At 47.7% G+C, this 22873-nt stretch overlaps 1 protein-coding gene across 1 annotated transcript in view; it reads left to right on the top strand.

Moving 5' to 3' along the window:
- The window catches only part of LOC144811522 (patatin-like phospholipase domain-containing protein 2), a 245088-nt gene extending 222365 nt beyond the window's left edge, over positions 1-22723 (top strand). The window contains exon 9 of the mRNA XM_078673863.1: positions 21843-22723. Coding sequence (XP_078529989.1) covers positions 21843-22098 — 256 coding nt within the window. The 3' untranslated portion in view covers positions 22099-22723. The remainder of the gene's footprint in view (positions 1-21842) is intronic.
- The last annotated feature ends 150 nt before the right edge of the window (positions 22724-22873 follow it).

The following is a 22873-nucleotide window of genomic DNA, read 5'->3' as shown; positions in this document are numbered from 1 at the left end:
CGGATGATTGCACATTGTTGTCCTGGAAGAGTCTTCGAAGTATCACGAGATAGGTGGCTCCTCCCCTGGACTACAGTGCGCATGGGCATCGACTCCATCCCCAGATTGTTTTTTTCCGCCATTGGGTTCGGATGTGGTTTCGACGTCTCCGTGTCGGAACCGATAAACTTTCATCTTAAGGCCAAAAGGCCTTCACTACCTGCGTCGGTATTGTTTGCGTACGGTCTCGAGCGTCGTCCGACTCTCTAAGCCGGAAATCTACGGAGTCAAGTAACTCCTCGGACATCGAGGCCTTCTCGTCGCAGCAAGACCCGACGAACTTACCATGGAGCGGAGCCCGTTCAAGTTCTGCCCCGTCTGTGGATCCAAATATCCACACATCGATGTGCATCCGGTCTGTAATAAATGCCTGTCGCCGGACCACAACGAAGAAAACTGCATGGCCTGCTCCAAGTTCAGGTCCAAGAAAACGCTCAAGCTTCGGCGCGCGGTGCGCCTTGAGGCCCAGCGAGCGACACCGGCACCCGACAACATATTCGACGACCCCGAGGAGGAAGGCGATAGCCATCATCTCCAGATTTCGCCACCGTCGACGGAGGTCCAGGCCGATCCAGAGGAATACATCGAAGGACAGGCCCCAGACCTTGAATACGTCGAGGAGGTAGGGGACGACGAAGAAGTTTATGGGGCCGTGGAAGATAGCTCAGAGGAGGAGCTATGCCCCGAGGTCTACGTTATTGAGGCTCAGGTCACGGGATCGCCACTCGGCCTTACCCACGACCCTGCACCGCTATCCCCGGCCCCGCCTTCTGGCCCGGCCACGGACACTCAAGCGGAGCTGCCATTGCCCGTATCGAAACCGAAACCGAAACGTTCGGATCCTACGGCACACAAGATGGCCGACGTCCAGTCGAAAACGAAACCGAAACCAACGGACTCGACAAAACCTAAAATGGCCGACGTCCTCCAAAAAAAGTCGAAGCCTGCTCCTTCATCGACTCCGTCGCCCTCCGGCCCACAAAAGTCGACGAAGGCTGTTGCGTCCACAGCGCCGCAGAAGGTGCACAAAGAACACTCCTCCAAGAAGGCGGACGCTGCTACGGCGCCGTCCAGTAAACGCACGGCCGACCCACAGTCGACTAAAAGCCGCGACCCAAAGGCCGCTGGCTCCACGCATCGGCACAAGGATGCGGGATCTGCTGCATCGGCGCCAAAGCCTTCAACGGAGCCCCGACACATTGCAGCCGAAGATTCGTCGACGCAAATACCGTCGACACCAAGCAACCCCGACGCCACAGAAGATCGGCCGTCGGTTACAAAACCCTCTACCTCCTTCACAAAGCAGGTTACGGACTCACTTAAACGTATTATGGAAAAGACTTTGTCGTCCACGGCTTCCACGCCATCGGCTCCGAAATCGGTGGACACACCTCAGAAATCCTCAAGCAAGCTTCTTTACACTCTGCCACCAAAGGTGGCCCCAAAGGCATTTGCAACCACGTCGGTGCCAAAACCGTCGGATCCGTCCACGCCAAAGAGCCTCTCGGATCCATATCACGCCTCAGAGGAGCTATCTGAGCATTGCATCTATGCCCAAACAGGGTAATTGACCCTTTATAAGAGGAAAATCACTTCCCAACCACTGGAATCATATGTTATTCCACTGAAGAAGAAGAGGCCAGCACAAGACATTCCTTCACTTGTTGAGCCTATTCTGCCACCACCAAGAAGGAGTCCATCACCTTCCCCCAACCAATCAGGAGGGGATGATGATGACCAACAAGACCAATACAATTTCCCAGTTGGCAATGACCCTGATGTTCAGCAGGACTCATATGGCGACACTGGGGACCAAAGTGGCCATCAGGTGGTACAAGATCCACAAGCCTTTGGGACACGTACATCTCCAACAGAGGATTCTGCTGCATTTAATGCTTTACTCGAACGGGCAGCAGCTAATCATGATGTGGACATGCATGCTGACCCGGTAGAGGAAGACTTTTTATTTGACACTTTCTCCGTCTCAGAGAGAACAGTTAAAATACTTCCTATGCTTAAAGGTGTCCTTAAACATGCCCCAGAGATCTTTAAGGAACCTACCAGAGCGAGGGTGGTGAACCCACGTATCGATAAAAAATACAGGCCAGCACCTGGAGATCCTGCATATATTCGAGGACAGTTGCCTCTAGACTCGTTGGTGGTTGCCAATGCCCGCAAGAGGGCAAACTCCCAAACAACGGGTGAAGCTCCTCCCCCTGACAAGGAGTCGAAAGTGCTTGAGGCATCGGGCAAGAGGGTGGCGGCGCAGGCTGCCAATGTATGGCGTATTGCAAACACGCAGGCACTATTGGCACGATACGATAGGGCGCATTACGACACCCGAGAACAGCTCCTTCAACACCTACCTGATGAATTTAAGGAAGCAGCCGAAATGCTCATACAAGAGGGAAAGCTTATCTCCAATGCTGCAATAAAGTGTGCACTTGATGTGGCAGATACAGCGGCTAGGGGGATTAACACTAGCGTCATGTTGAGGCGACAAGCTTGGCTTCGCATATCTGGATTTAAGCCTGACATCCAAACTACAATCCTCAACCAGCCCGTCAATCCTGACACCCTGTTTGGTCCAGATGTAGACACCTCCCTTGAAAAAATTAAAAAGGACAACGAGACTGCTAAGTCCATGGGGGCGCTTCAGTCTCAACAATTCAGGGGCAACACTTTTCGTCGCTCAGGAGCACGTGGTGTTACCAGAGGTCAATTGGGCCAACAAACACAATACGCGAAGGGTGGTGCACAATCCTCGTACCCCAAGCAGGGTAGAGGGGGTTACAGAGGTAACAGTGCCAAGGGCAGAGGCAGAGGAAACAACAACTCCCGTTCCTCTGCAGCCAACAAACAGTGACTCTCTGTCACTGCCCCCCGACCATACAACACCGGTCGGGGGGAGACTCCAGCAGTTCCTGCCAGTCTGGACGTCCATCACCACGGACAGGTGGGTGAGAAAACTTATCCAGTACGGTTACTGTTTGGAGTTGACATCCACTCCTCCCAACATTCCCCCAAGACACCGTCCTATGTCGGCAGAGCACTTGCACTTATTGCAGCAGGAAGTACTGGTAATGCTGCAAAAAGGCGCAATCGAGATCGTGCCAGTGGAAGAGGAAGGGACAGGGGTCTATTCCCTGTACTTCCTCATCCCAAAGAAGGACGGATCCCTCAGACCTATTCTGGATCTACGCCCCCTCAACATGTACATACTGTCAGAACACTTTCACATGCTGACACTGCAACAAATCCTTCCCCTGCTCAATCAAGGGGATTTCCTAGCAACCTTGGACCTCAAGGATGCTTATTTCCACATCCCACTCCACCCATCCCACAGAAAATACCTCAGGTTTACCATTCTAAACAGGCACTATCAGTTCAAAGTCCTACCATTCGGGGTGACTACTGCCCCCAGAGTGTTTACAAAGTGTCTGGCGACGGTGGCGGCGCACCTCAGGAGACAGAACATACATGTCTACCCGTACCTAGACGACTGGCTTGTTCAAGCAAAGTCGGAACAACAGTGCGCCGCAGACATGTCCCACACTATTCAACTCCTTCACAGCCTGGGGTTCTCGCTAAACTACCCGAAGTCGCACCTTCAACCAGCCCATGTGCGGCAGTATCTGGGCGCGACAATAAACACCCTGACTGCTATGGCTCAGCCAAACCCAGTCAGAATCGACAGCATTCAGTCACTGTGCCAAAAGTTCAGACCGCAACACTCCCTACCAGCGAGAGTGTTCATGCAGTTGATAGGCATGATGGCCTCCTGCATCTTCATAGTCCCGCACGCGAGGTTGCACATGCGCCCGCTCCAAGAATGCTTGGCGAATCAGTGGACACAGGCTCGGGGACAGCTAACAGACCTAGTGTTGGTGACCGGTCGGGCATACAACTCTCTGCATTGGTGGAATCCACACAACCTTTGCAAGGGCCGACCGTTCCAAGAGCCTGTGCCACAGATAATCCTAACAACGGACGCATCTCTCCAAGGGTGGGGAGCCCATGTGCTCCACTACACTGTGCAGGGACTGTGGTCAACCCAGCAGCAGAAGTTGCACATCAACTACCTGGAATTGATGGCAATCTTCATGGCGCTGAAGTCCTTCAAAGTACATTTGTGCAACAAAGTCGTGTTGATCCGGACGGACAACATGACCGCCATGTACTACATCCAAAAGCAGGGAGGTACGCACTCTCCACAGCTGTCTCATCTGGCTCAGAGCATGTGGAAGTGGGCCATTCAGAGGAACATTTTCCTCATGGCGGAACACCTCCCGGGCAAAGACAATCAGATGGCGGATCTGCTAAGCAGATACAGCCATCAAATGCACGAGTGGGAGATACATCCATCAGTTCTCCACCCGTACTTCCAGCAGTGGGGTCATCCAGAGATAGACCTGTTTGCCACAAGGGAAAACGCAAAATGCCAAAGCTTTGCCGCCAGGTTCCCTCACCCGGAATCGCAAGGGAATGTGATATGGATGAACTGGTCAGGCAAATTTGCGTACGCTTTTCCCCCAGCGCCTCTCATTCCGCTGGTGGCAAGAAAGCTAAAGCAACACTCGATGACTCTCATCCTAGTTGCTCCGACATGGGCACGCCAACCATGGTACACCACGTTTCTCGAACTTTCCGTGGTACCGCATCAAAGGCTGCGTCTCACATCCCAGCTCTTGACGCAGAACCATGGCGACATTCAGCATCCAGATCCGCGACAGCTCAATCTGGCGATCTGGCTCCTGAGGTCTTAGAATTTGGCTACCTCAACCTGCCTCCAGAATGCATGGACATCATCCGGGAGGCACGTAAGCCCACTACCCGAGCTTGCTATGCAGCCAAATGGAAGCGGTTTGTCATGTACTGTACAGACAACAATATCAACCCGCTAGATGCATCCATTCCTAACATCATCTGCTATTTGTTACATCTTTACAAATGCAATCTAGCGTACACTTCCATTCGGATACATTTATCCGCCATAGCGGCTTATCTCCAGAATCGGCAACACCTCTCTGTTTTCAGGGTGCCTGCCATTAAAGCCTTCCTAGAAGGACTGAAGCGAGTCATTCCTCCAAGAACACCACCAGCTCCATTGTGGAACCTCAATGTGGTCCTCACTAGGCTGACGGGCTCACCTTTTGAGCCACTGCACTCCTGCGAAATTCAGTTTCCCACATGGAAAGTGGCTTTTCTCATTGCTATCACATCGCTCAGACGTGTAAGTGAGCTGCAGGCTCTCACAATCCAAGAGCCATTTATACAAATACATTCCAACAGGGTGGTGCTCCGCACTAACCCCAAATTCCTTCCTAAAGTGGTGTCACAGTTTCATATCAACCAAACTATTGACCTGCCTGCATTCTTCCAAAACCCACAAACAGTAGCGGAAAGAATGCTTCATACATTAGACGTTAGGAGGGCGCTAATGTACTACATTGACAGAACACAACACTTTAGAAAGACACAACAACTTTTTGTTGCCTTCTCAGCACAGCACAAAGGCAACCCCATTTCCAAAGCAGGAATAGCCAGATGGATTGTTAAGTGCATTCAAATCTGTTATCAAAAGGCTAAACGTACTTTAACAATACCCCCAAGGGCGCACTCCACACGCAAATTGGGGGCCTCCATGGCTTTCCTAGGGAACATTCCCTTAGAAGACATTTGTAGAGCAGCCACATGGTCTACACCACACACATTTACCAAACATTACTGTGTAGACGTGCATTCAAAACAGCAAGCAGCTGTAGGACAGGCTGTTCTCAAGACACTTTTTCAAGCTTCTGCAGCTGGCACGGGCAACCGCCGTTAATGGAGGGACTGCTATGTATTCTATGCATAAGAAATGAATTTAGCAGCCCACATGCCTCGAACTGAATATGCTACTTACCAGTATGCATCTGTTCTTGGCATGTAGGGCTGCTAACATTCATATCGCCCGCCCTCCTCCCCGGTGCCCGTAGCGGCTGCAGATACTCTCTCTATATTCATCATTAGCATGGACATCCTTTACACTGTTTCACTCCATCTCTGCCACAATGGCTAAAAACAATCTGGGAATGGAGTCGATGCCCATGCGCACTGTAGTCCAGGGGAGGAGCCACCTATCTCGTGATACTTCGAAGACTCTTCCAGGACAACAATGTGCAATCATCCGGACCCAACACTAGGCGGCGATCTATGCATAAGATATGAATGTTAGCAGCCCTACATGCCAAGAACAGATGCATACTGGTAAGTAGCATATTCATTTCTGCTGTACCGCAAAACAATTAAGACCTGGCTCTTCTCTAGGATATGATGTCTGTCTGTTGTGAAGAGTAGCAGTCTTCCTGAATGGTAAGCCTTTATTCCGTGTAGCTGAACAGTTTGTGTGCTGATTGGCTTCTCTTAGCGCCAGGATGCCCGTGGGGTTACAGTGCGCTTTACAAATGTTAATAATAATAATAATATTACCTCTATGCTGGACTGATCATTTTCTTGTCCAATTTTTGGTAATAATTTCTAGAACAAATAATAAAACTGCTCCTAGGAGAGACCATCAACGTTGAAAGGAATGGAACAAATTGCTGAAAAGTAAAACTCCCGACGTTAACAGAGACAAATTTCTTTGAAGCCAGTAAATCAGTAGAAGAAAACTATTTTAGCTTTTGTGATCTAATAAACCATACTCTCAATCAACTGGCCCAAATGAAAGCGCTAAAAACTAGATTTAAACAATCAGCCCCCTAGTACAAAGAGGAGCTAAAAATATTAAAGAAGGGTTGTAAACAAGCTGAACAAAAATGGCAGAAACTCTGAGGAACAGGATAAAATAGTAATGAAAGTAGCACTAGGCATATACAAGGAACAATTGCCCAGGCAAAAGCTGAGTACCATAGAAAATCCATTCTAGAGGCATCTAATAATGCCAGAGCTATATTCAAAATAGTGAATGACCTTTCCAAACCAGATTTAATGAAAAACCTTTGTGACAGTCTAGCAGCCTACTTCGAGGAGAATATCACTAAAATTATTGATGGTCTGGATATTAACAAGGGAGATGAGATAGATAGTGGATTCGGACTATATGAGCCGATGACAGGGAATGTAGGAGGAGGAAGTAGATGAAGACCAGCTGATAACTCTGGATTATCTCCAGATTCCCACAGAAGAAAAGTTTAGTAAACTTGCTCTGAGTGTCTCTTCCGGGTCACCATTGGACCCTCTCCCACACAGTGTGGAAAGAATTTAAGGAAAAGTTGTTTCCTCAGCTCCGTCAAATCTGCTACCAATCCTTAAGCGAGGGAGTTGTGCCAGTCTGCCAGAAACAGGCAACAGTGACACCGCTATTGAAGAAAACCATGCTTGATCCTCTGTCCATCCAATTACAGACCTATCTCCCTGCTCCCTTACCCAGTAAAGATTCTAGAGCGACTAGTCCACAAAATCCTCTCACAATTTCTAGAAAACAACTATAAGTTAGATGATGTACAATTTGGGTTTTGCCCAGCTCATGGAACAGAAACCATACTAGTAACTGTCTTAGATGAATTAAGAATGCAATCAGACACAGGCCAGTCAGTTATACTAGTGTTATTAGATATGTCAGCAGCTTTCGACACGGTTAATCATAACCTCCTTTTGAAAAGACTTATGTATGTATGTCGGAATTGAGGGAAAAGTGCTGGACTGATTTAAGTCATACCTCTCAGATAGGCAACAGGCAGTGGTCTTACTTCTCTTCACTTCTAAACACCATTCCATTCAGCATGGTGTCCATCTGGGATCGGTGATCAGTCTGATTTAGTTTAATATATACTTGAGCCCACTAATTTCCATCATCAAATCCTTTGGAATCAAATTGGTAAAATACGCAGACGACACCCAACTTATTTTCTCACTGGAGGTGAATCAATCAGTATCACTAGACAGATTCCACGAATGTATGAGAAAAACAGCAAGTTGGCTCAGAGACAACGCTTTTCTGATAGATACATCTGCCGTGTGGATTCCTCACCTTGTGAATATCCCCCTGCGTCAGCAACATTAGGAAATTATTTTCGTAGCTTCGCGCCGACGTGGACTCGGACGTCATAGAGGCACGGCATCGCTTGCGACTCCGCTGACGTCACCGACGCCTATATTAGGCCCACGCCGGCGTGATGACATCAGTTCCCTTTTTTCCGCGTCGTCGACGCTAACGGTTTTCTAGGGATCGTCCGTAGCTTTTACTGTAACTATGTTACTCTGTGTTGTTAGTATTCCTTTATCTCTTCTTTCATCATGTCTTCGAAGAAGACGGGTTTTAAAGCCTGTGGAGAATGCGGCAAAACCATGTCCATTACGGATCCGCATGAATGCTGTTTATGGTGTCTTAGCTCCGACCACGATGTCAAAGACTGCCGATCCTGTAAGAAGATGACTCCTAAGGCCCTCCGGGAGAGAGAAGCTAAGCTTATTGTTGCTAAGCTTAAAGGAAGTAAAGAAAGGAAGAAATCAAAGTCGCGGACTCGACGCTAGAGGTCAAGCTCTCACTCGACGCTAGAGGTCAAGCTCTCACTCGAGGTCGCGTTCGGATTCATCCTTGGCCCATGCTTCGAGATCGTCAAAAATCTAACTCAATCTTCCACTGCTGTCCATTGAGATAAAAGAGAATTCTCAGAAGTGGGAAGTGGGAGTTAAAGATTTCACATGGGGCTTATTGAACCTTGTGATCAAAGATCTCCATAAGAGAGTGCCTGTTGGGTATTGCACCCCCACACGAAGAAGAGCAGGTCTCAATGATGAAACATGCCATTTCAGTGGGGTAGTCTTTATAAACTAATGGTTGACTCCCTACAACTGCTCACATAGATACTTGTCCAGAATGTCATACTTTTTTGTTATTGCTTCATGAATGGAGAAGTTGTAGGAAAGAACAAACAACCATTCTTCTTCTGTTTATACATATGATGATGGAAATTGATCAGGTAGTTCAGACTTATGAACAATGAGGACCACCAACCGCAAAATGATTGCTGACAAGATGACCTTTCTACAAGGGTTGGATATTGCCAGGGTATCTCAATGGAGTGACTTTAAAAACCCGAAAGATGCAAGCTATGTGTGGTCATTTTTTAATAAGAAAAGGTTCCCGTAAAGTCAGCCTTCCAGTCAATACAACTGAAGAGTCCTGTTTCTTACATGATATTAAAGAGAAAGCAAGAAAGACAGTTCAATCGATAGTCTATACAGCACCTGTGGGGAAAATGCTCATAGCATAAAGAGAATTGGACAGTTCCTATGTTAAGAGCTGGATTGGAGAAGAAGTATAGTGCTCCAGATAAGACAACACTATATCTATTGAATCAGACGGTCACTTCAAGGGCAGCACAACACGGTGAAAGGAACCATATAGTTCCTTTTAGCGCACCACCAGATAAGGAAGGCTGCAACAGGGACCCAGTGGGAAAGAGTGAATGGTTAAGTGCTACGAGTGATAAGGTTGCTAATGCATCTGCCATTATAGTCCGATATGAAGTTCTCATTATGGAATGATAATGTCCCGTTTCTACAAAAATTGTGAAGTGAAGATAAAGATTAGGTATTAAGAATAATTGGAGAGAGAGCAACCCTAGGCATCTCTCATTGCTTCTGCGATGGATTCTGCATCTGATGAGTTCCACCAGATACCCAATGCAGCTACCATGAGAAGATTCAGATGGCTCAAAACTACACCTTTCAAGCAAGAATTTGTAATCCGTTTGACGACAATGATCTGTTTGAAAAACAAGTGGATGAGCTTCTGCAAACAATGTCTGATATAAGCACAGCAAGGTCGTTGGGAGTTTTACAGGTTTCTGTGAGATTATTTAGTTTGAATTGCTCAGACAAAAAAAACGAGAGATTATTATCTGAGTAATTTTGAGATCCTTTACATTTTAGATCCGGCGTTTGAGACTGCTCTTCTGGTGTCACCAGAACTTTTTTTCATAAAAATGTATACTTAATGTACATAATTGGAAGGGGTTTTGATCAGCTGGCTTCATCTATTGATCTGATAAACTCTCATTCACATTTTGCTTTCGACCACCTGATCATACAGCATGGGGCAATGGGTCAATTAACTTTCCCATTGGATACTTTTACGTTGAGTGACTGCGCAAAACTTGTGCACATTGTTCAAATCACCTAAAAACGTCTCCGTTCTCTTCAATGTTATCGCTGGGTCAAAATGTTTTTTTTTTATTTTAAAATTATTTTTTTAATATCTTTACATAACTGCTATTTTTTTTGCCTGTAGTTTGGGTAAATTATGTTACGTCTCCTTTTTAAAGTTAGTTATAAAATGCGCAGGTCACACTCTAACAGGGCCAATGGAATTATGAGTTTGTGCAGCCATGGCATTTTTTGCTTAGTTGTGGATTTGCCGCGTAATCCATAATCTGCTGCCTAATCTGCAGATTTTGCCAAAAGGAAAATTTGTTTCTTGTTCAGACGGTTAGAAAAATGAAGGGATATGTTGATTTGCAGTGGAAGACCCTTTGCGAAAGTTGAGTAGTCACCTTTCTGTTGCTTATTTCTATATTTGGGTGCTCAAATGGCACTAATGAGGTGCAACCTATACCAAGGCAGCGTTAACAAGTGTAAATATGAGAAAATTATGAAGTAATACTTTCACAAAATGTGCTGCGTTAAACTGCATAATTTGCCTTTTCTTGTCACATAATTTAGTCAACACTGCCACATAATTTGACCCTCCCCTGACACATAATTCTAGTGATGGTGACCTTTAACTATGCGTATTGAGTGCTTGGTTAGAACTTTATTGTTCTTCTTCATAAATAATAATACAGTGCCTAGCACAACTAAAAGGCTTGATAATTGAAAAAAATTAAACACTACTGAAAACGGCCACATTCATGTTTTTCAATTCCAAATTTTTATTGCAAGTATGTTGTGGCCACATTTGGATTGCAGCATGTTTTTTTCTTTTACTTTGTGAGGCATACGTTTGCAATATATATATATATTTTTTAATTCACCATTGCACCAGCTGTCAAAGGCCAGACTATTCAGCTTTTTCAGTGATCGTCTTTTCATGTTGTATTAATTTTAATTTTCAAAAATCATTTTATTTCAAAAATAAGTATTCTTTCCAGTAGAAGGCAGTGTTTTGCTTTATTTTTACAATGCCTTCTCTATACATGTATAGTATGTACGTATGTATACTTTTTCAAATTATTTTATTATGTCCTTTACTTACTACTTCCTAATTCCCAATGATTGTTTACTCACCAGTTTCCTTTGCCTGCATGTTTTTTCCAATGTTTTTGTGCAGATATTTGTATTAACTTATTTTTTTAACCTTAAAATATTTGTGTACAAATGTCAGTTAATTATAAAGGATATTTTAAGGTAATTAAAACTGTCAACCATATTAAAAAATGCCATTAGATTCACAAAGAGAACCCGGAAGCAAACTAGCGTGGGTTGTGGGTTCAAAATACAGGATCGGGGCACAACTGTCCTGATTTCGCAGTCTGACACTCTTAACAAAAGCGTATTGTTTAACTGCAGTGCGTTTTCCGGTTCTAATGCTACTCACAATCTCAATGGGCTTAAGGGGCCGCACGGCATCAGATAAGTTGCTTTGGGAGGGAGGAAAGGGGGGCAAGCAGCAACGACAACCATTTGGGTGAGTAAAAGGCCGCTTTATTTTAACAGGTACACATCACACTTTATTAAAACTGGCAATTTGCCTTACAAAACTAAAACCTCTCTAAACATCGATTTACCTGACCCCCTTTACATTTCCTCCCCCCACCCCTACGATCCCCACATGATAAAAAAAAACACCCAGCAACATACAATATATAACTTCCAATACATTACATAATACACTATCTTATCACATACATTATAACTCCAACCCTCCCAAGACCTACAATCCTATTTGCCTTCCTGCAACTGTTACTAACTACCCTCTAATGTAAACTACCAAACTGCTTAACCTTTCCCCGCTCCTGTTCACCAACTCCCCAAACTTAACGATAAACTACCAAACTCCAGCCAAACTTGGCCAACTTCAAAAACAACTCCGCCACCCAGGAAAAGGTGGAAGGGTAGGTGCTTACACTGCCTCCTCCTTTTCCTGCCCCCCCACCTCACCCCCTTGTCCCGGTAACCAGAACCTGAAACCCTGCCCCAACGGTACCTCACTCCCGATGCACCCTCAACAATCTGGACAAAACCTCCCGTAGCTCTAACAAATACAGGTCCATGCCCATGCGGGAAAGGTGAACCCCATCACCCCGAAACAATTCTGGTGCGTCGTACCTGATGTCCCGATGCAAGACATGTGAAAACCCCAAGTGCCTACAAAAACGCACCATCTTGACATTAATCTTCCGTCTGGCCTCTTCCACCGCCTGAGACTTCACTGCACCTCTCCAGACCCTCCGCGGGACCAACTCAGTGCAAACCACAGTACACCCTGACCACCTCCTTCGAAGTTCCTCCAGGTCCCTTTTCATGGCCCTCATCAAGATCAAACCCATTTCTTGCACCATGTCATTCTCCCCCAAGTGGAGAACCAACACGTCAGGACACCGACCTGCCGCCAGCAGACTATTTAGCGTACCTACCAGTTCCTTCCACCGCATACCCCCTCTCCCAAACCAATGAACCTTAAACAGGGCAGGGTTAAACCCCAGATTTTCCCCAAAATAACTATCCTGCGCTTGCACCTGGGCCCGCTTCACAAAGGAGTGGGCCACTATCCACACCAACATGTCACGGGCGAGGGTACCAGCCACAGAACCTGAAACGAGAAACACGGGTAAATACATAGGTCACAAACAAACAACCGTACTTTCAATGAGCTTCCTCCCGGTGCACGTACCGCTGGTAACAATTGGATGCGAAATGAGTGTGTGCCATAATTTCTCCCCTCCATCCCCAGCAGATCCAACGCTTTCCGCAACACGGCCAACAGCTGGGACCCCGTTGCCCCTCGCCCATCTGCGTGCCGAAATACCAAACCCTCTGCCAATTCATTCACCTGCCATTGCAGGCCCCACCATACCGGGCACACGCCCCCCAATGCCTCCTTTCTCAACGCTACCCACCTGCCAACACTCCCCTGGTCTGTCTTAGACTTTCGCAACCAAAGGCGCACCTCTTCCCTCCGAAACTGCACCTCCGACCACCGTAGCCCATACCGGCTCTCGATCCCAGCAACTCAGACACCCAAAGAGCCCCCGCAAACATCCACGCCATTAAGGTAGCGAACAGGCAAGTCTCCTTCCCATCCCTGCAAACCCAAGGCAAGGCCCCTACTACCCTCCCCAACAGTGCCCAGGACAAGGGTAGCCGAACCTTATCTGACCTCCCACACTCCCGGGCCCAACCTTCCAGCATCCTCGATCCGAGCTCGCCCGCGGACGATGCGTAACCCCACAAGAGCTTGCCCATGAAGGCAATCCCCGCCAGCTTGCCCGCTATTGTAACCCGCGATAGTCATTTGACGATCAGTGACAATATAAACTGTACCACATCTTCTTGTCTCTCCCGCCCCGGAGCCCGCCAAAGCGCCCCGAACGCCACAAACTCCCCCCATGCAGACACATACGTTGTCCTCATCGACTCCGCCAATGATCCTAGAACCAGCTGCAACATCCTGTGTTGCCTACGTACCACAGCTGCGGAGGCATGCATGTCGGGTCCCGATCCGCGTCCTTTGCTAACCCACGGAATCTCCCCCACTGTGAATAAGACAAAGCATCCGCTATGTCATTATTGATCCCAGGAACATGCACCGCGCGAAAAGCAATGTCATGGCGCTGGCAACCCAACACAAAGACTCGCAGCAATTTCAGCACCTGCACATCCCTGGTGGACTGGCGATTCACCACCTGCAGCACCGCCATGTTGTCCACATGAAAGGTCACACGTCTGTGGGCCAAAACCTCCCCCCACAGTGAGACCGCCACCACCAGAGGGAAAAGCTCCAGGAACGCGTTGCTCATTCCACCCCCCGCCCACTCCGGGGGCCACTTCTCCGCACACCACTTCCCCTGCCAGTAGAGCCCGCAACCATCGCTCCCCGCCGCGTCCGAAAAAATCTAGACATCCCAGACCAGGTCCTCCCCTCTCTGCATGGGGACCCCGTTAAAGTGCTGCAGGAAAAACTGCCACATCCGCAAATCTTCGCGAACGCCCGCGGACAACCGCACGTGGTGATGCGGGGGCCTCTGCCCAGCCAAGACCCTGCCCAACCTCCTACAGAACGTCCGCCCGACGCGCACCACTCTGCAAGCAAAATTGAGGTGCCCCAACAGCACTTGTATCTCCAAAACCGTTACTTTTTGTTTTGCCACCATAACCTCCAGCATCCCCAACATCTGCTGCTGCTTCTCCGCTGGTAACTGGGCCTCCATAGACACCGAGTCCAGCTCTATACCCAAGAACGACAGCGCCGTGCCTGGCCCCACTGTCTTCTCCGGTGCCAATGGCACCCCAAGGTCCTCCATGATCTCCTGAAACCTGTCCAGCGCCACCTGGCAGTCCGTGGAGTCTGGGGCCCCGACCAAGAAAAAGTGATCCAGGTAGTGCGTAACTCCTTGGTGACCCGTCCGTTCCGTGAAAAACCATTGCAGGAACGTACTAAAACACTCAAAGTGCGCAAGACATCGAGCAGCCCATCGGCAATGCCTTGTCCACGTACCAGCGGCCGGTAAACTGGATCCCCAGTAAGCCCCAATCGTCTGAGTGGACCGGAAGCAGCCGGAAAGCCGACTTCACATCCCACTTTGCCATTTTCGCCATTGCGCCCGCAGCCACACCCAAGGGCCATGGCAGCGTCAACCGATGAGTAAGACACCGTGGTCTCCCGTTCATCAATGTAATCGTTTACCGAGCCACCTTCAGGCCAAGACAAATGTTGAATGTGGCGAAACTGCCCCACCTCCTTCTTGGGCACCACCCCAATGGGGGACACAATCAAATCCTCCAACGGCCAGTCCTCAAAGGTTCCCGCCATGCGGCCCTCACTGACTTCTTTATCCAGTTTGCCCTGCACCACCTCCGGGTGCTCCCTGGCAGACCTCAAATTGTCAGCCCATCTCCTCATCCGAGGTCCCTCATAGCCCAAACGAAATCCTTCCAAAAACCCGGTCCTTAACCGATCCGCAGCCCCCCTGTCTGGGTAATCCTGCAGGGCCGATAACAAACAATCCACCTTAACGGAGTACGAGCCCTTTGACCCAGACCCCTTACCTCCTCTACCACCTCCAGATTGCTGGGTGTTCCCCGACCGCACTCCCCCAGCCTGCCCCTGTTGACCACCTTGGTGCTGCCCAGAGGCACCCCAACAGCGAACCACGGGGTGGCCGTATTTACCGCAACCGGAACATTCATGTTTAAATTGGCAATGTTCCCCAGCGCACATATTTCCCCTTATGCAGCCGATCCCCCCGACCCCCACCAATACCATGCGTGCCGCACCCATTCGATTACCTGCCGCTAAGGACTCTGCACGCCGGTCCTCACCCCTCCGATCCAGGGACGCTGTCCTCTCCCAATAAGATGTCCGGGCCGTCATCTCCCTCGGGCCCCATGACACCTGCAAAAAACTACCAACACCGTTACTGGACCCCCTACCACCCTCGCCATCCCTCAACTCCCCTTCTTCCAAACTGTCCCCATCGTCAATCAACTGCACTCCACCAAACACATAACTCCGGCCAGTGGCGCAGACTGCACCCTGCCGGAGGCCGTAACTACCTCCTGCACCCCTCTTAAATCAGTAAAAACATCCGATGCGATGCTCCTCTTCTGTCGGTGCCCCCCAAGCCGTACCGGCCCTGTGGGTGGAGGGGTCAGCGAGCCCGCTACGGGCCTTCTTGGGCCGGCTGCGATGGGATCCCCCGCCGGTGCCGGGCACGCTGCGGGAGGCTCAGCCCTCCCTTCACCTTGGCGTTGCGCCGCCGTCCCTAGCCCTGCCAATTCAGCAGACCCTCGACGGCCATCCTGCAAAAGAAAAGGTAGGTCCGGTGTGCTGGGTCCCTCAAACTGAACCGCACACCCACTCCTGGAACGCCCCCTGTCCCCCTATCGCCCCGCCCCCGCGCTCCACCTGACCCCCCCGCCCCACCCCGATCTCCTAGTCGCTCCAAACCAGGCCCGACCCCTGCCCCCTTCATCCGACGAGGCCCCCCCAACTTCCCAGTCCCGCCCCCCTGTGCCCCTCCCACCCCCTCTCCCCCACACCCGAACTCCCCCCCTCTCCACGAAGGGCTCACCATCACGCCGCACCTCGCCCCCAGGGGAGCCACGTGCCTCTTGCACCCCCTCCCCCCAAGCGTCCAAACCCCCCCACTCTCTCTCACTGTCCTCTGAATCCAGCAACAAAGGGGACGCCGCTCCTGCCTCCACACTCTCCCCTGCCCCCAGACACCCCACTGACACCCTCCCCCCTTGCAGCCCACCGCGGCTCCCTGCAACCATCCCCGCCCCCAGTCCCTCTGCCATCATAAAATGCCTCTCCCTGCACACCCTCACTCTTCCCTCCCCTGGCACCCTGCCTCCCCCTCCCTCTGTCCTGCTTAGAGCCGGGCTCTCCTGCCGCCCAGCCTGCCCCTTAACTCCTCTGCCCCCCCTCCCCGCAGCCTCCTTCCTTCCCCTCCCCCCAGGGGTCCTCCTGCCACTATCCCCCTTGCTGTGCTCCTCCCGCTCCGTCACGGCCGCCCCTTCACACCTGGGGCGGCCAGAAACCTCATGCGCCGGCAGCGGGGAAGCTCCCCTCCCCTTCTCCCCGGCGCGTGCCTCGCCTGGATTCCCGCCTCCTTCCCCGGCAGCGCTCCCCGCCTGCGGCCTCCTCCCGCTCACTACCCCGCCTCCCTGCCGCCTCACCTCACCCTCCCGGAGCAGCGGCGGGGAGCCGTTGGCAGCGCTCCCCACCCGTGCCCTCGACCCGCCACCGACTACCTCAGGAACCCGAACCAGGGCCGCGCCGCTGGCATCCGCGTGGCCCTGGCCACCCACCTGCACAGGCGCCGTCTTGCGTCACGGCGAGCAGGCCAAAACGGACGCCGCCACGCCCGCAGGCGCACGCCTTGCCGGGCGCGCTGGGCCCTGAGAGCCCACAAGCAAATCCATCCGCCCTGCCTCACTGAACAGGCGAATGGCTTCGAGAACTCTGATGTCGTCATTGCAAGCCATGATCCTTCTTCGACACGCAACAACCGCCACAATACAAGTAAGTAACACCGCCTGAAAAAGCCTGAAAACACCTAACTACAGCGCTCCCAGCCTCCAGGTCACCAGTACCTAAAATGGTGGCTGGGAAACGCTGGAACCCCATAAATACCTCTTGTTCTACCTGTTTGAAATTGGGCTGCCTTTGGGCTATTCCCCAGGCAGCCCAAAGCAGCAAAATGGCCGCTCTCTGCTCGCCCCCTTCCCCCTCCCAAATCTGCCCAGGGGGCAGACCTCGCGGGCTCGGCTGCCCCCGAAACCCCCCTTCCCTCAACAGATCTTCATTTACACTCATAAACCCTTAATCTCATTCATGTGCGGGAATCGGAAATCTTTTAGCAACTGAGCGAAAAAAACTTCAAATAAACTACAAAAAAAGAATCTCTACAAAAGGCAACATTTGATTTGCGTTTTCCTTATATTTTTTGTATAAAAAGTGTATATGAAAACGACCACCAAAATGAAAATGCGCTTAAACACGCCAATAAGCATGGTTGATAGGAACTTTCTCTTTAAAGCAGAAATTGAACGCGAAACATTCCCATAGGCATGCAGCTTCTTATGTCACAAAAACGGTGTTACCTTAGGTTTGCCCTTAGAACACCACAACGCGAGCCATGCAGCAAAGTGTCAGCTCCTTGGTTACATATTTTCTTTAACTGCAATGATCCCTCATAATGTGTAATGTAAATGGTTTGTTTTCGTCAACTATTTTATAGCTAAGGCTTACACCAGGAACCCGCTGACCGGTAAGATTACTTTTAGAGTCCGCTGTTCCTTGGCCTTTTATCTGGTAGTGAAGTGCTGCCTCCTGACAGGAATCTAGCAAGTCCTAAAAATAAAGAAGTGGGGAGACTAGCCAAGTTGCACAGTATGCAAGTGACATCACTGCTCGTGACATAACAAGAAGTGGCTTCACAACCCATGACCTCACAGGAATTGACAACAAAATTTAAGACCTAACACATGTTTAGTAGATCTCTCATGAGTACATTTGAGCGCATTCAAATATTTAACAAATTAAGATTTTTCGTCTGTGTTGTGCCAAAAAAGTGTCTCGACCCCAATGCAAAACCTGGGCTTCAATTCATACATTTATTGTTTACAACCTTGCCACAAAGAAACTGGAAACAAGGTAGAAGGTGGGAGCAAATCTGTTCTGCTTAATTTGTTGCAAAGTCTGCATTTTCAAATATCTTATGGGGTTAAGGCACCTGCTGCCTTAATCTTTGTGTTCCAAAGAAATCTCTGGGGATAATAACAATGGTGAGATGACTCTGGAAGCTAACGTTTTGTTCTTGAGAGATCTGTGTTTTCTCATCCTAGTTTTGAATCATAGTAGCATAGAGCGTTAATGTGTCTCTACAAAGCACATTATGTAAAAGGTAGATGACAGACTTATATTTTATGTAAATGGGTAAGTTGGTTACTGCTTTTAACACAGATGCTTTTGTTACTTGGAGTTCATAAATTGTAATACTTCTAATATAGCCTAGTGAGCTATGAAGGAAATGTGACTCCTACACATTGTAACCCTTACTGTCTTACGTAACACATCCTGTACACTGTTTACACACAATTTATTGTCAATATGTAATGTTTACATGTGATGTAAAGCACTCTGACACCCTGCAATGGGTTGAGTAGCACTATAGTGTTATAAAAGAAATACATCAAAGTCGCTGTATTTAAATTGTTTTTTGTGTAAATACTGGGATAGACCAACAAATCTGACATTCTTAACAGTGCGTGCATATATGTTATAAACAGGGCCTGGACAAAGTCAAATGCATTTATCTTGTACCTGTGAAGTGTTAAGCTGCATGCCTTTGATTCCTCTCCTGTGCATTTAGGTGTGAGGCGCCCCATAGCTCCCAGCCAGGATACTCCAACTAAAGGAGGCCTGGTGGCCCCTTAATTTGGCATTTATTATGGTCTCAGCTGGAATCATATAAGCCCCTTCTCTGCCTTCACGTTGCTGTTTGGAGCAAAAGCAGACAAAGTGCAGGTGCTGCTGAAAGTATCCCGGTGTCTGAAAATTACACCTGGATAAGTTCACCATATTTCCGTAGGGCCCAGCCTCTTGGGAGGGTAGACTGCATCCTCCCTGTAAAAAGAGTAGGTAGACGTATGTACCCTCAACATGTGCCCTGGTTTCAATGAATAATTCCTATTCATTTGTCCACTTCGTTTTCAAGGCAGGACATTTTCTTTGAATAAGAAAGTTACTTTATTCTCAGTACATTTAAGAGGATTGTGATGAAAACATTACAGACTCCAACCAGAACACCACTGGCATTGGTATATCGCCAATGCTTAACCTGAACAGGTGTGGGCCCACCAGCACTCTTTTTGAGGATCTGGACTTATTTTCAATCATCTGGCTTTAACCCCTTGGCCGCGGCGGTAATTCCACCGCAGCGGTGGGTCACGAGCCACGGGGGCGCTGTGCTTGTGACGGAGTGGTTCCGTCATGGCCCCGCCCGCTCAATAGCACGCTCAGCGCAGGCACGGAATTGATGCCGCGCAGGTGCGGCGGCCGGGCTGGGACGGAACCACTCCATCATTAGCACAGCGCATCCGTGGCTGGTGACGGAGTGGTTCCGTCACCAGCACGCAAAGGGTTAAAGGAGTAAATGAAATGAGGGAAATAAGGAGGAAGAGCGAGACAGAAAAAAGGCAAAGGGCGGAAGCAGGGATGAAAAGCAACCTACAATGGATACGATTTAGGATAATGGAGAGAATACTAGTTGATAAAAGAGTCATGAGGTGAAGTAAAAACGGGATGGCCTTGGTATTTGGCAATTTCAACATTCTGCAGTGTTACCAGTGGGCTTCTTAAATGAATTTGGATCTGTCACTTTTTTCCCCAGTCAATAATACTTTTATTTGATTTCGTTTCGATCTGGCACTTATTCTTTTACAAATTAGGCACTATACATAGCAAAGACTTGAGCTTCTCAGCAAGGGTAACTGTGCATCACAGCTATTCCTAACACTGGAGACAAAATACAAGGCATTGGCATGAACGTGTATTCAAGTCTTTACTCACAGGAAGGGTCCATGCAAGTTCTTGGTTGCTGTGGTCTGATCTGCTATTTGTTCAAGAAACCATCAGGATGACAAACAGCTGAGTCCTTCAGTACTGAATCTGGTGCATGCAGGAGGTTGGTTATCCCCCCGAGGGTTCATGGCTTAACTTTGCTTGACGTCAATAAAAAAAGAAAAGTCCTGAAATTGGAGTAGGTACGAGGTTTTGCGAGACTTTATTCATTTCCTCCAAAACATATCAATTAAGGAAACAAATATATACATGCTGTGCACAGGTACAGTACTAACCCTACAGTTACTGAGACCTTCATTGGGATCTTCATTTACGTTGGGTTCTCAATGATGTGATCCCTCTCCATTGATCTAACTTCATGTCCATCTACATGAATGCAATGTGGAACTCGTGTGGCGTACATAGCAATTTCTCTCCCTCATACTATCTCCATATGGAGCCATTTAACAAAATTCTGAAAAGCATGATGTGTTCTCTTGACGGACCTTTAAGAGACAAGTTCACACTTTGGGAGACTCCACACAAGGGAGTAGGTTTCAGGACTTTTAAATCTCGCTATAGAAGACCGCTTTCTTTTTTGTGAATGAATATTGAGAAGCAAATTCCAAGGACCCCCCATTCATAATGTCAGACTGTGTGCTGAACATCAGAGGCTTGGCCTTGCTGGTGTGCATCATAATGGACAATCTTCAAGACAGTCAATAACTGCATATGGCTTGGTAGACCATCCAAAGGGAGTAAACCTTACTGGTTACTGTGAAAGTCAGAGGTCCTTATCACAAAGTGGAGTTGAGCTCTAGAGGACAAATGTTAAGGCCCATACCCTCTTCTGAAAAAGAAAATGTGTATTTTATTCTGAGATCCATTTAAAAAGAAAAAAACTAACAGCAGACTGCAACCAATAAGGTCAGTTCCAAATGGGAAATAAGATTATAACGTGTTAACAAACGAAAGTAAAGAGTTCCGGAGAATCGCATAAAAGGATTCTAGAAACCAAAATTAAATGTTAACGAATTTAGCAGGTACTGTAATGAATGTTCAAATGTAAGTAAATGATGTTCATTGCTTTAATAGTCACCTACTCTGAGTGAATAATGGATAAATTGGATGAAGCAGGAGCGTGATTCATGAAGATCTCTGGCACATTTGTAGACAGTCTAAATGTTTGGTTGATGAGAGGCAAAGAGTAATACTACATGATTTGAGATGCTTAAACGGGTTGTATGTTCACTTGAAAGATGCACCAGGAATGCATGTCAGGCAGGCAGTACTAAGTTTGTTTGACTGTATTATGGTCTATTTTGAATTGATTTGTGAATAGATGCATTTTACTTGACTATCTCTGAACAAAGAAATGTAATCACAGATGTTTGAAATGATCTATGACTGCATTTACATAGTGATATTAAAATATATGTTCAATTGTAATGTTTGTGCAAACAAAAAAAGTTGAAACGAATCAGAAAAGTTGTTAACATACTTACTTTCTTTCTGTTGCTCACAGTAATGGGACACTAAGAAAATGCATGAGCCTTCCGCCTAAATTGAGCTTGCATGAGTCCTACCTCAGTACTAAGAACTACCACTGCTCTTCTGCACATCTTGAAGGCTGGCTCTGGGATTTTCCATACCCCTCTGGTCTGAACGGGGAGCAAATTTCCATTAGTCCTAATGAAAGCTTCAACATTTCTTCCAGTCAGATTTATTTCCTGAGTCCTGAAGATTCAGGTGTGAAAATTAGCACTTCCAGTGAAGACTGAGACATCTTATCAGAAGTACACGCAGACTGTCCTTGAAGAGGCATGTTGAAAGGTTGCAGAAGATGGCAATCAATCGTTTGTAATGAGTTATACATCCAAAGCTCATCTCCTACCAGCAAATCTTGAAGAAAATGTTTACACTGGCAAATGTAACTTTTGCACCTTAGTTCATTGAAACATGCGCAACATGTTTGTTTAATGTGTGATTTATATCTGATTTGTTTTTTTAATGAAGAGCATCATAGCTCACAGGACTCCGTTATTTATCTCTCTTGAAATATATGTGTTCACTCTTAAATTATTTGTAAATATAAGGGAAGATGCTTATCTGCCGGACCAGTGCAGATGGAGAACCAAAATGACTTCTAATTTAAATTTTAATTTGTCATGTAGGATCAAAAGGTTGCTTCTGAAGTATATAACTAGTTTAGTTAATCAAAGACAATTTTTACTCCCAATAATTATTTCTACAACAATGTAACAAATAATGTGAAATGAAAACCTTTGTACTTTTTCATGTGAAAAATAATTGTCTTAGACAGTGAACCATCTGTCTGATATTTGCCTTGAATTAAATTTGTAATTATTTGAAAGTAACAGTACATTAAAATGTCTGACTACACAATCACTTTCTACGACTTATGTTCACATTAGTCTCTTGTGTTCCATTGTATTAAAATCTATTGTATGTGGCTATTCTCCAAATCTAGAATGCATCCGGCCCTCCTTGATGTACGTTGGGCACCTACGCTTTAATCATATGTTTTACAAAATT

The sequence above is a fragment of the Lissotriton helveticus genome, chromosome 1_1, assembly GCF_964261635.1.
Source record: "Lissotriton helveticus chromosome 1_1, aLisHel1.1, whole genome shotgun sequence".
Lineage (NCBI taxonomy): Eukaryota > Metazoa > Chordata > Amphibia > Caudata > Salamandridae > Lissotriton > Lissotriton helveticus.
Note: the sequence above shows the minus strand (reverse complement) of the source record. Positions and strands in the feature narration are given on the sequence as shown.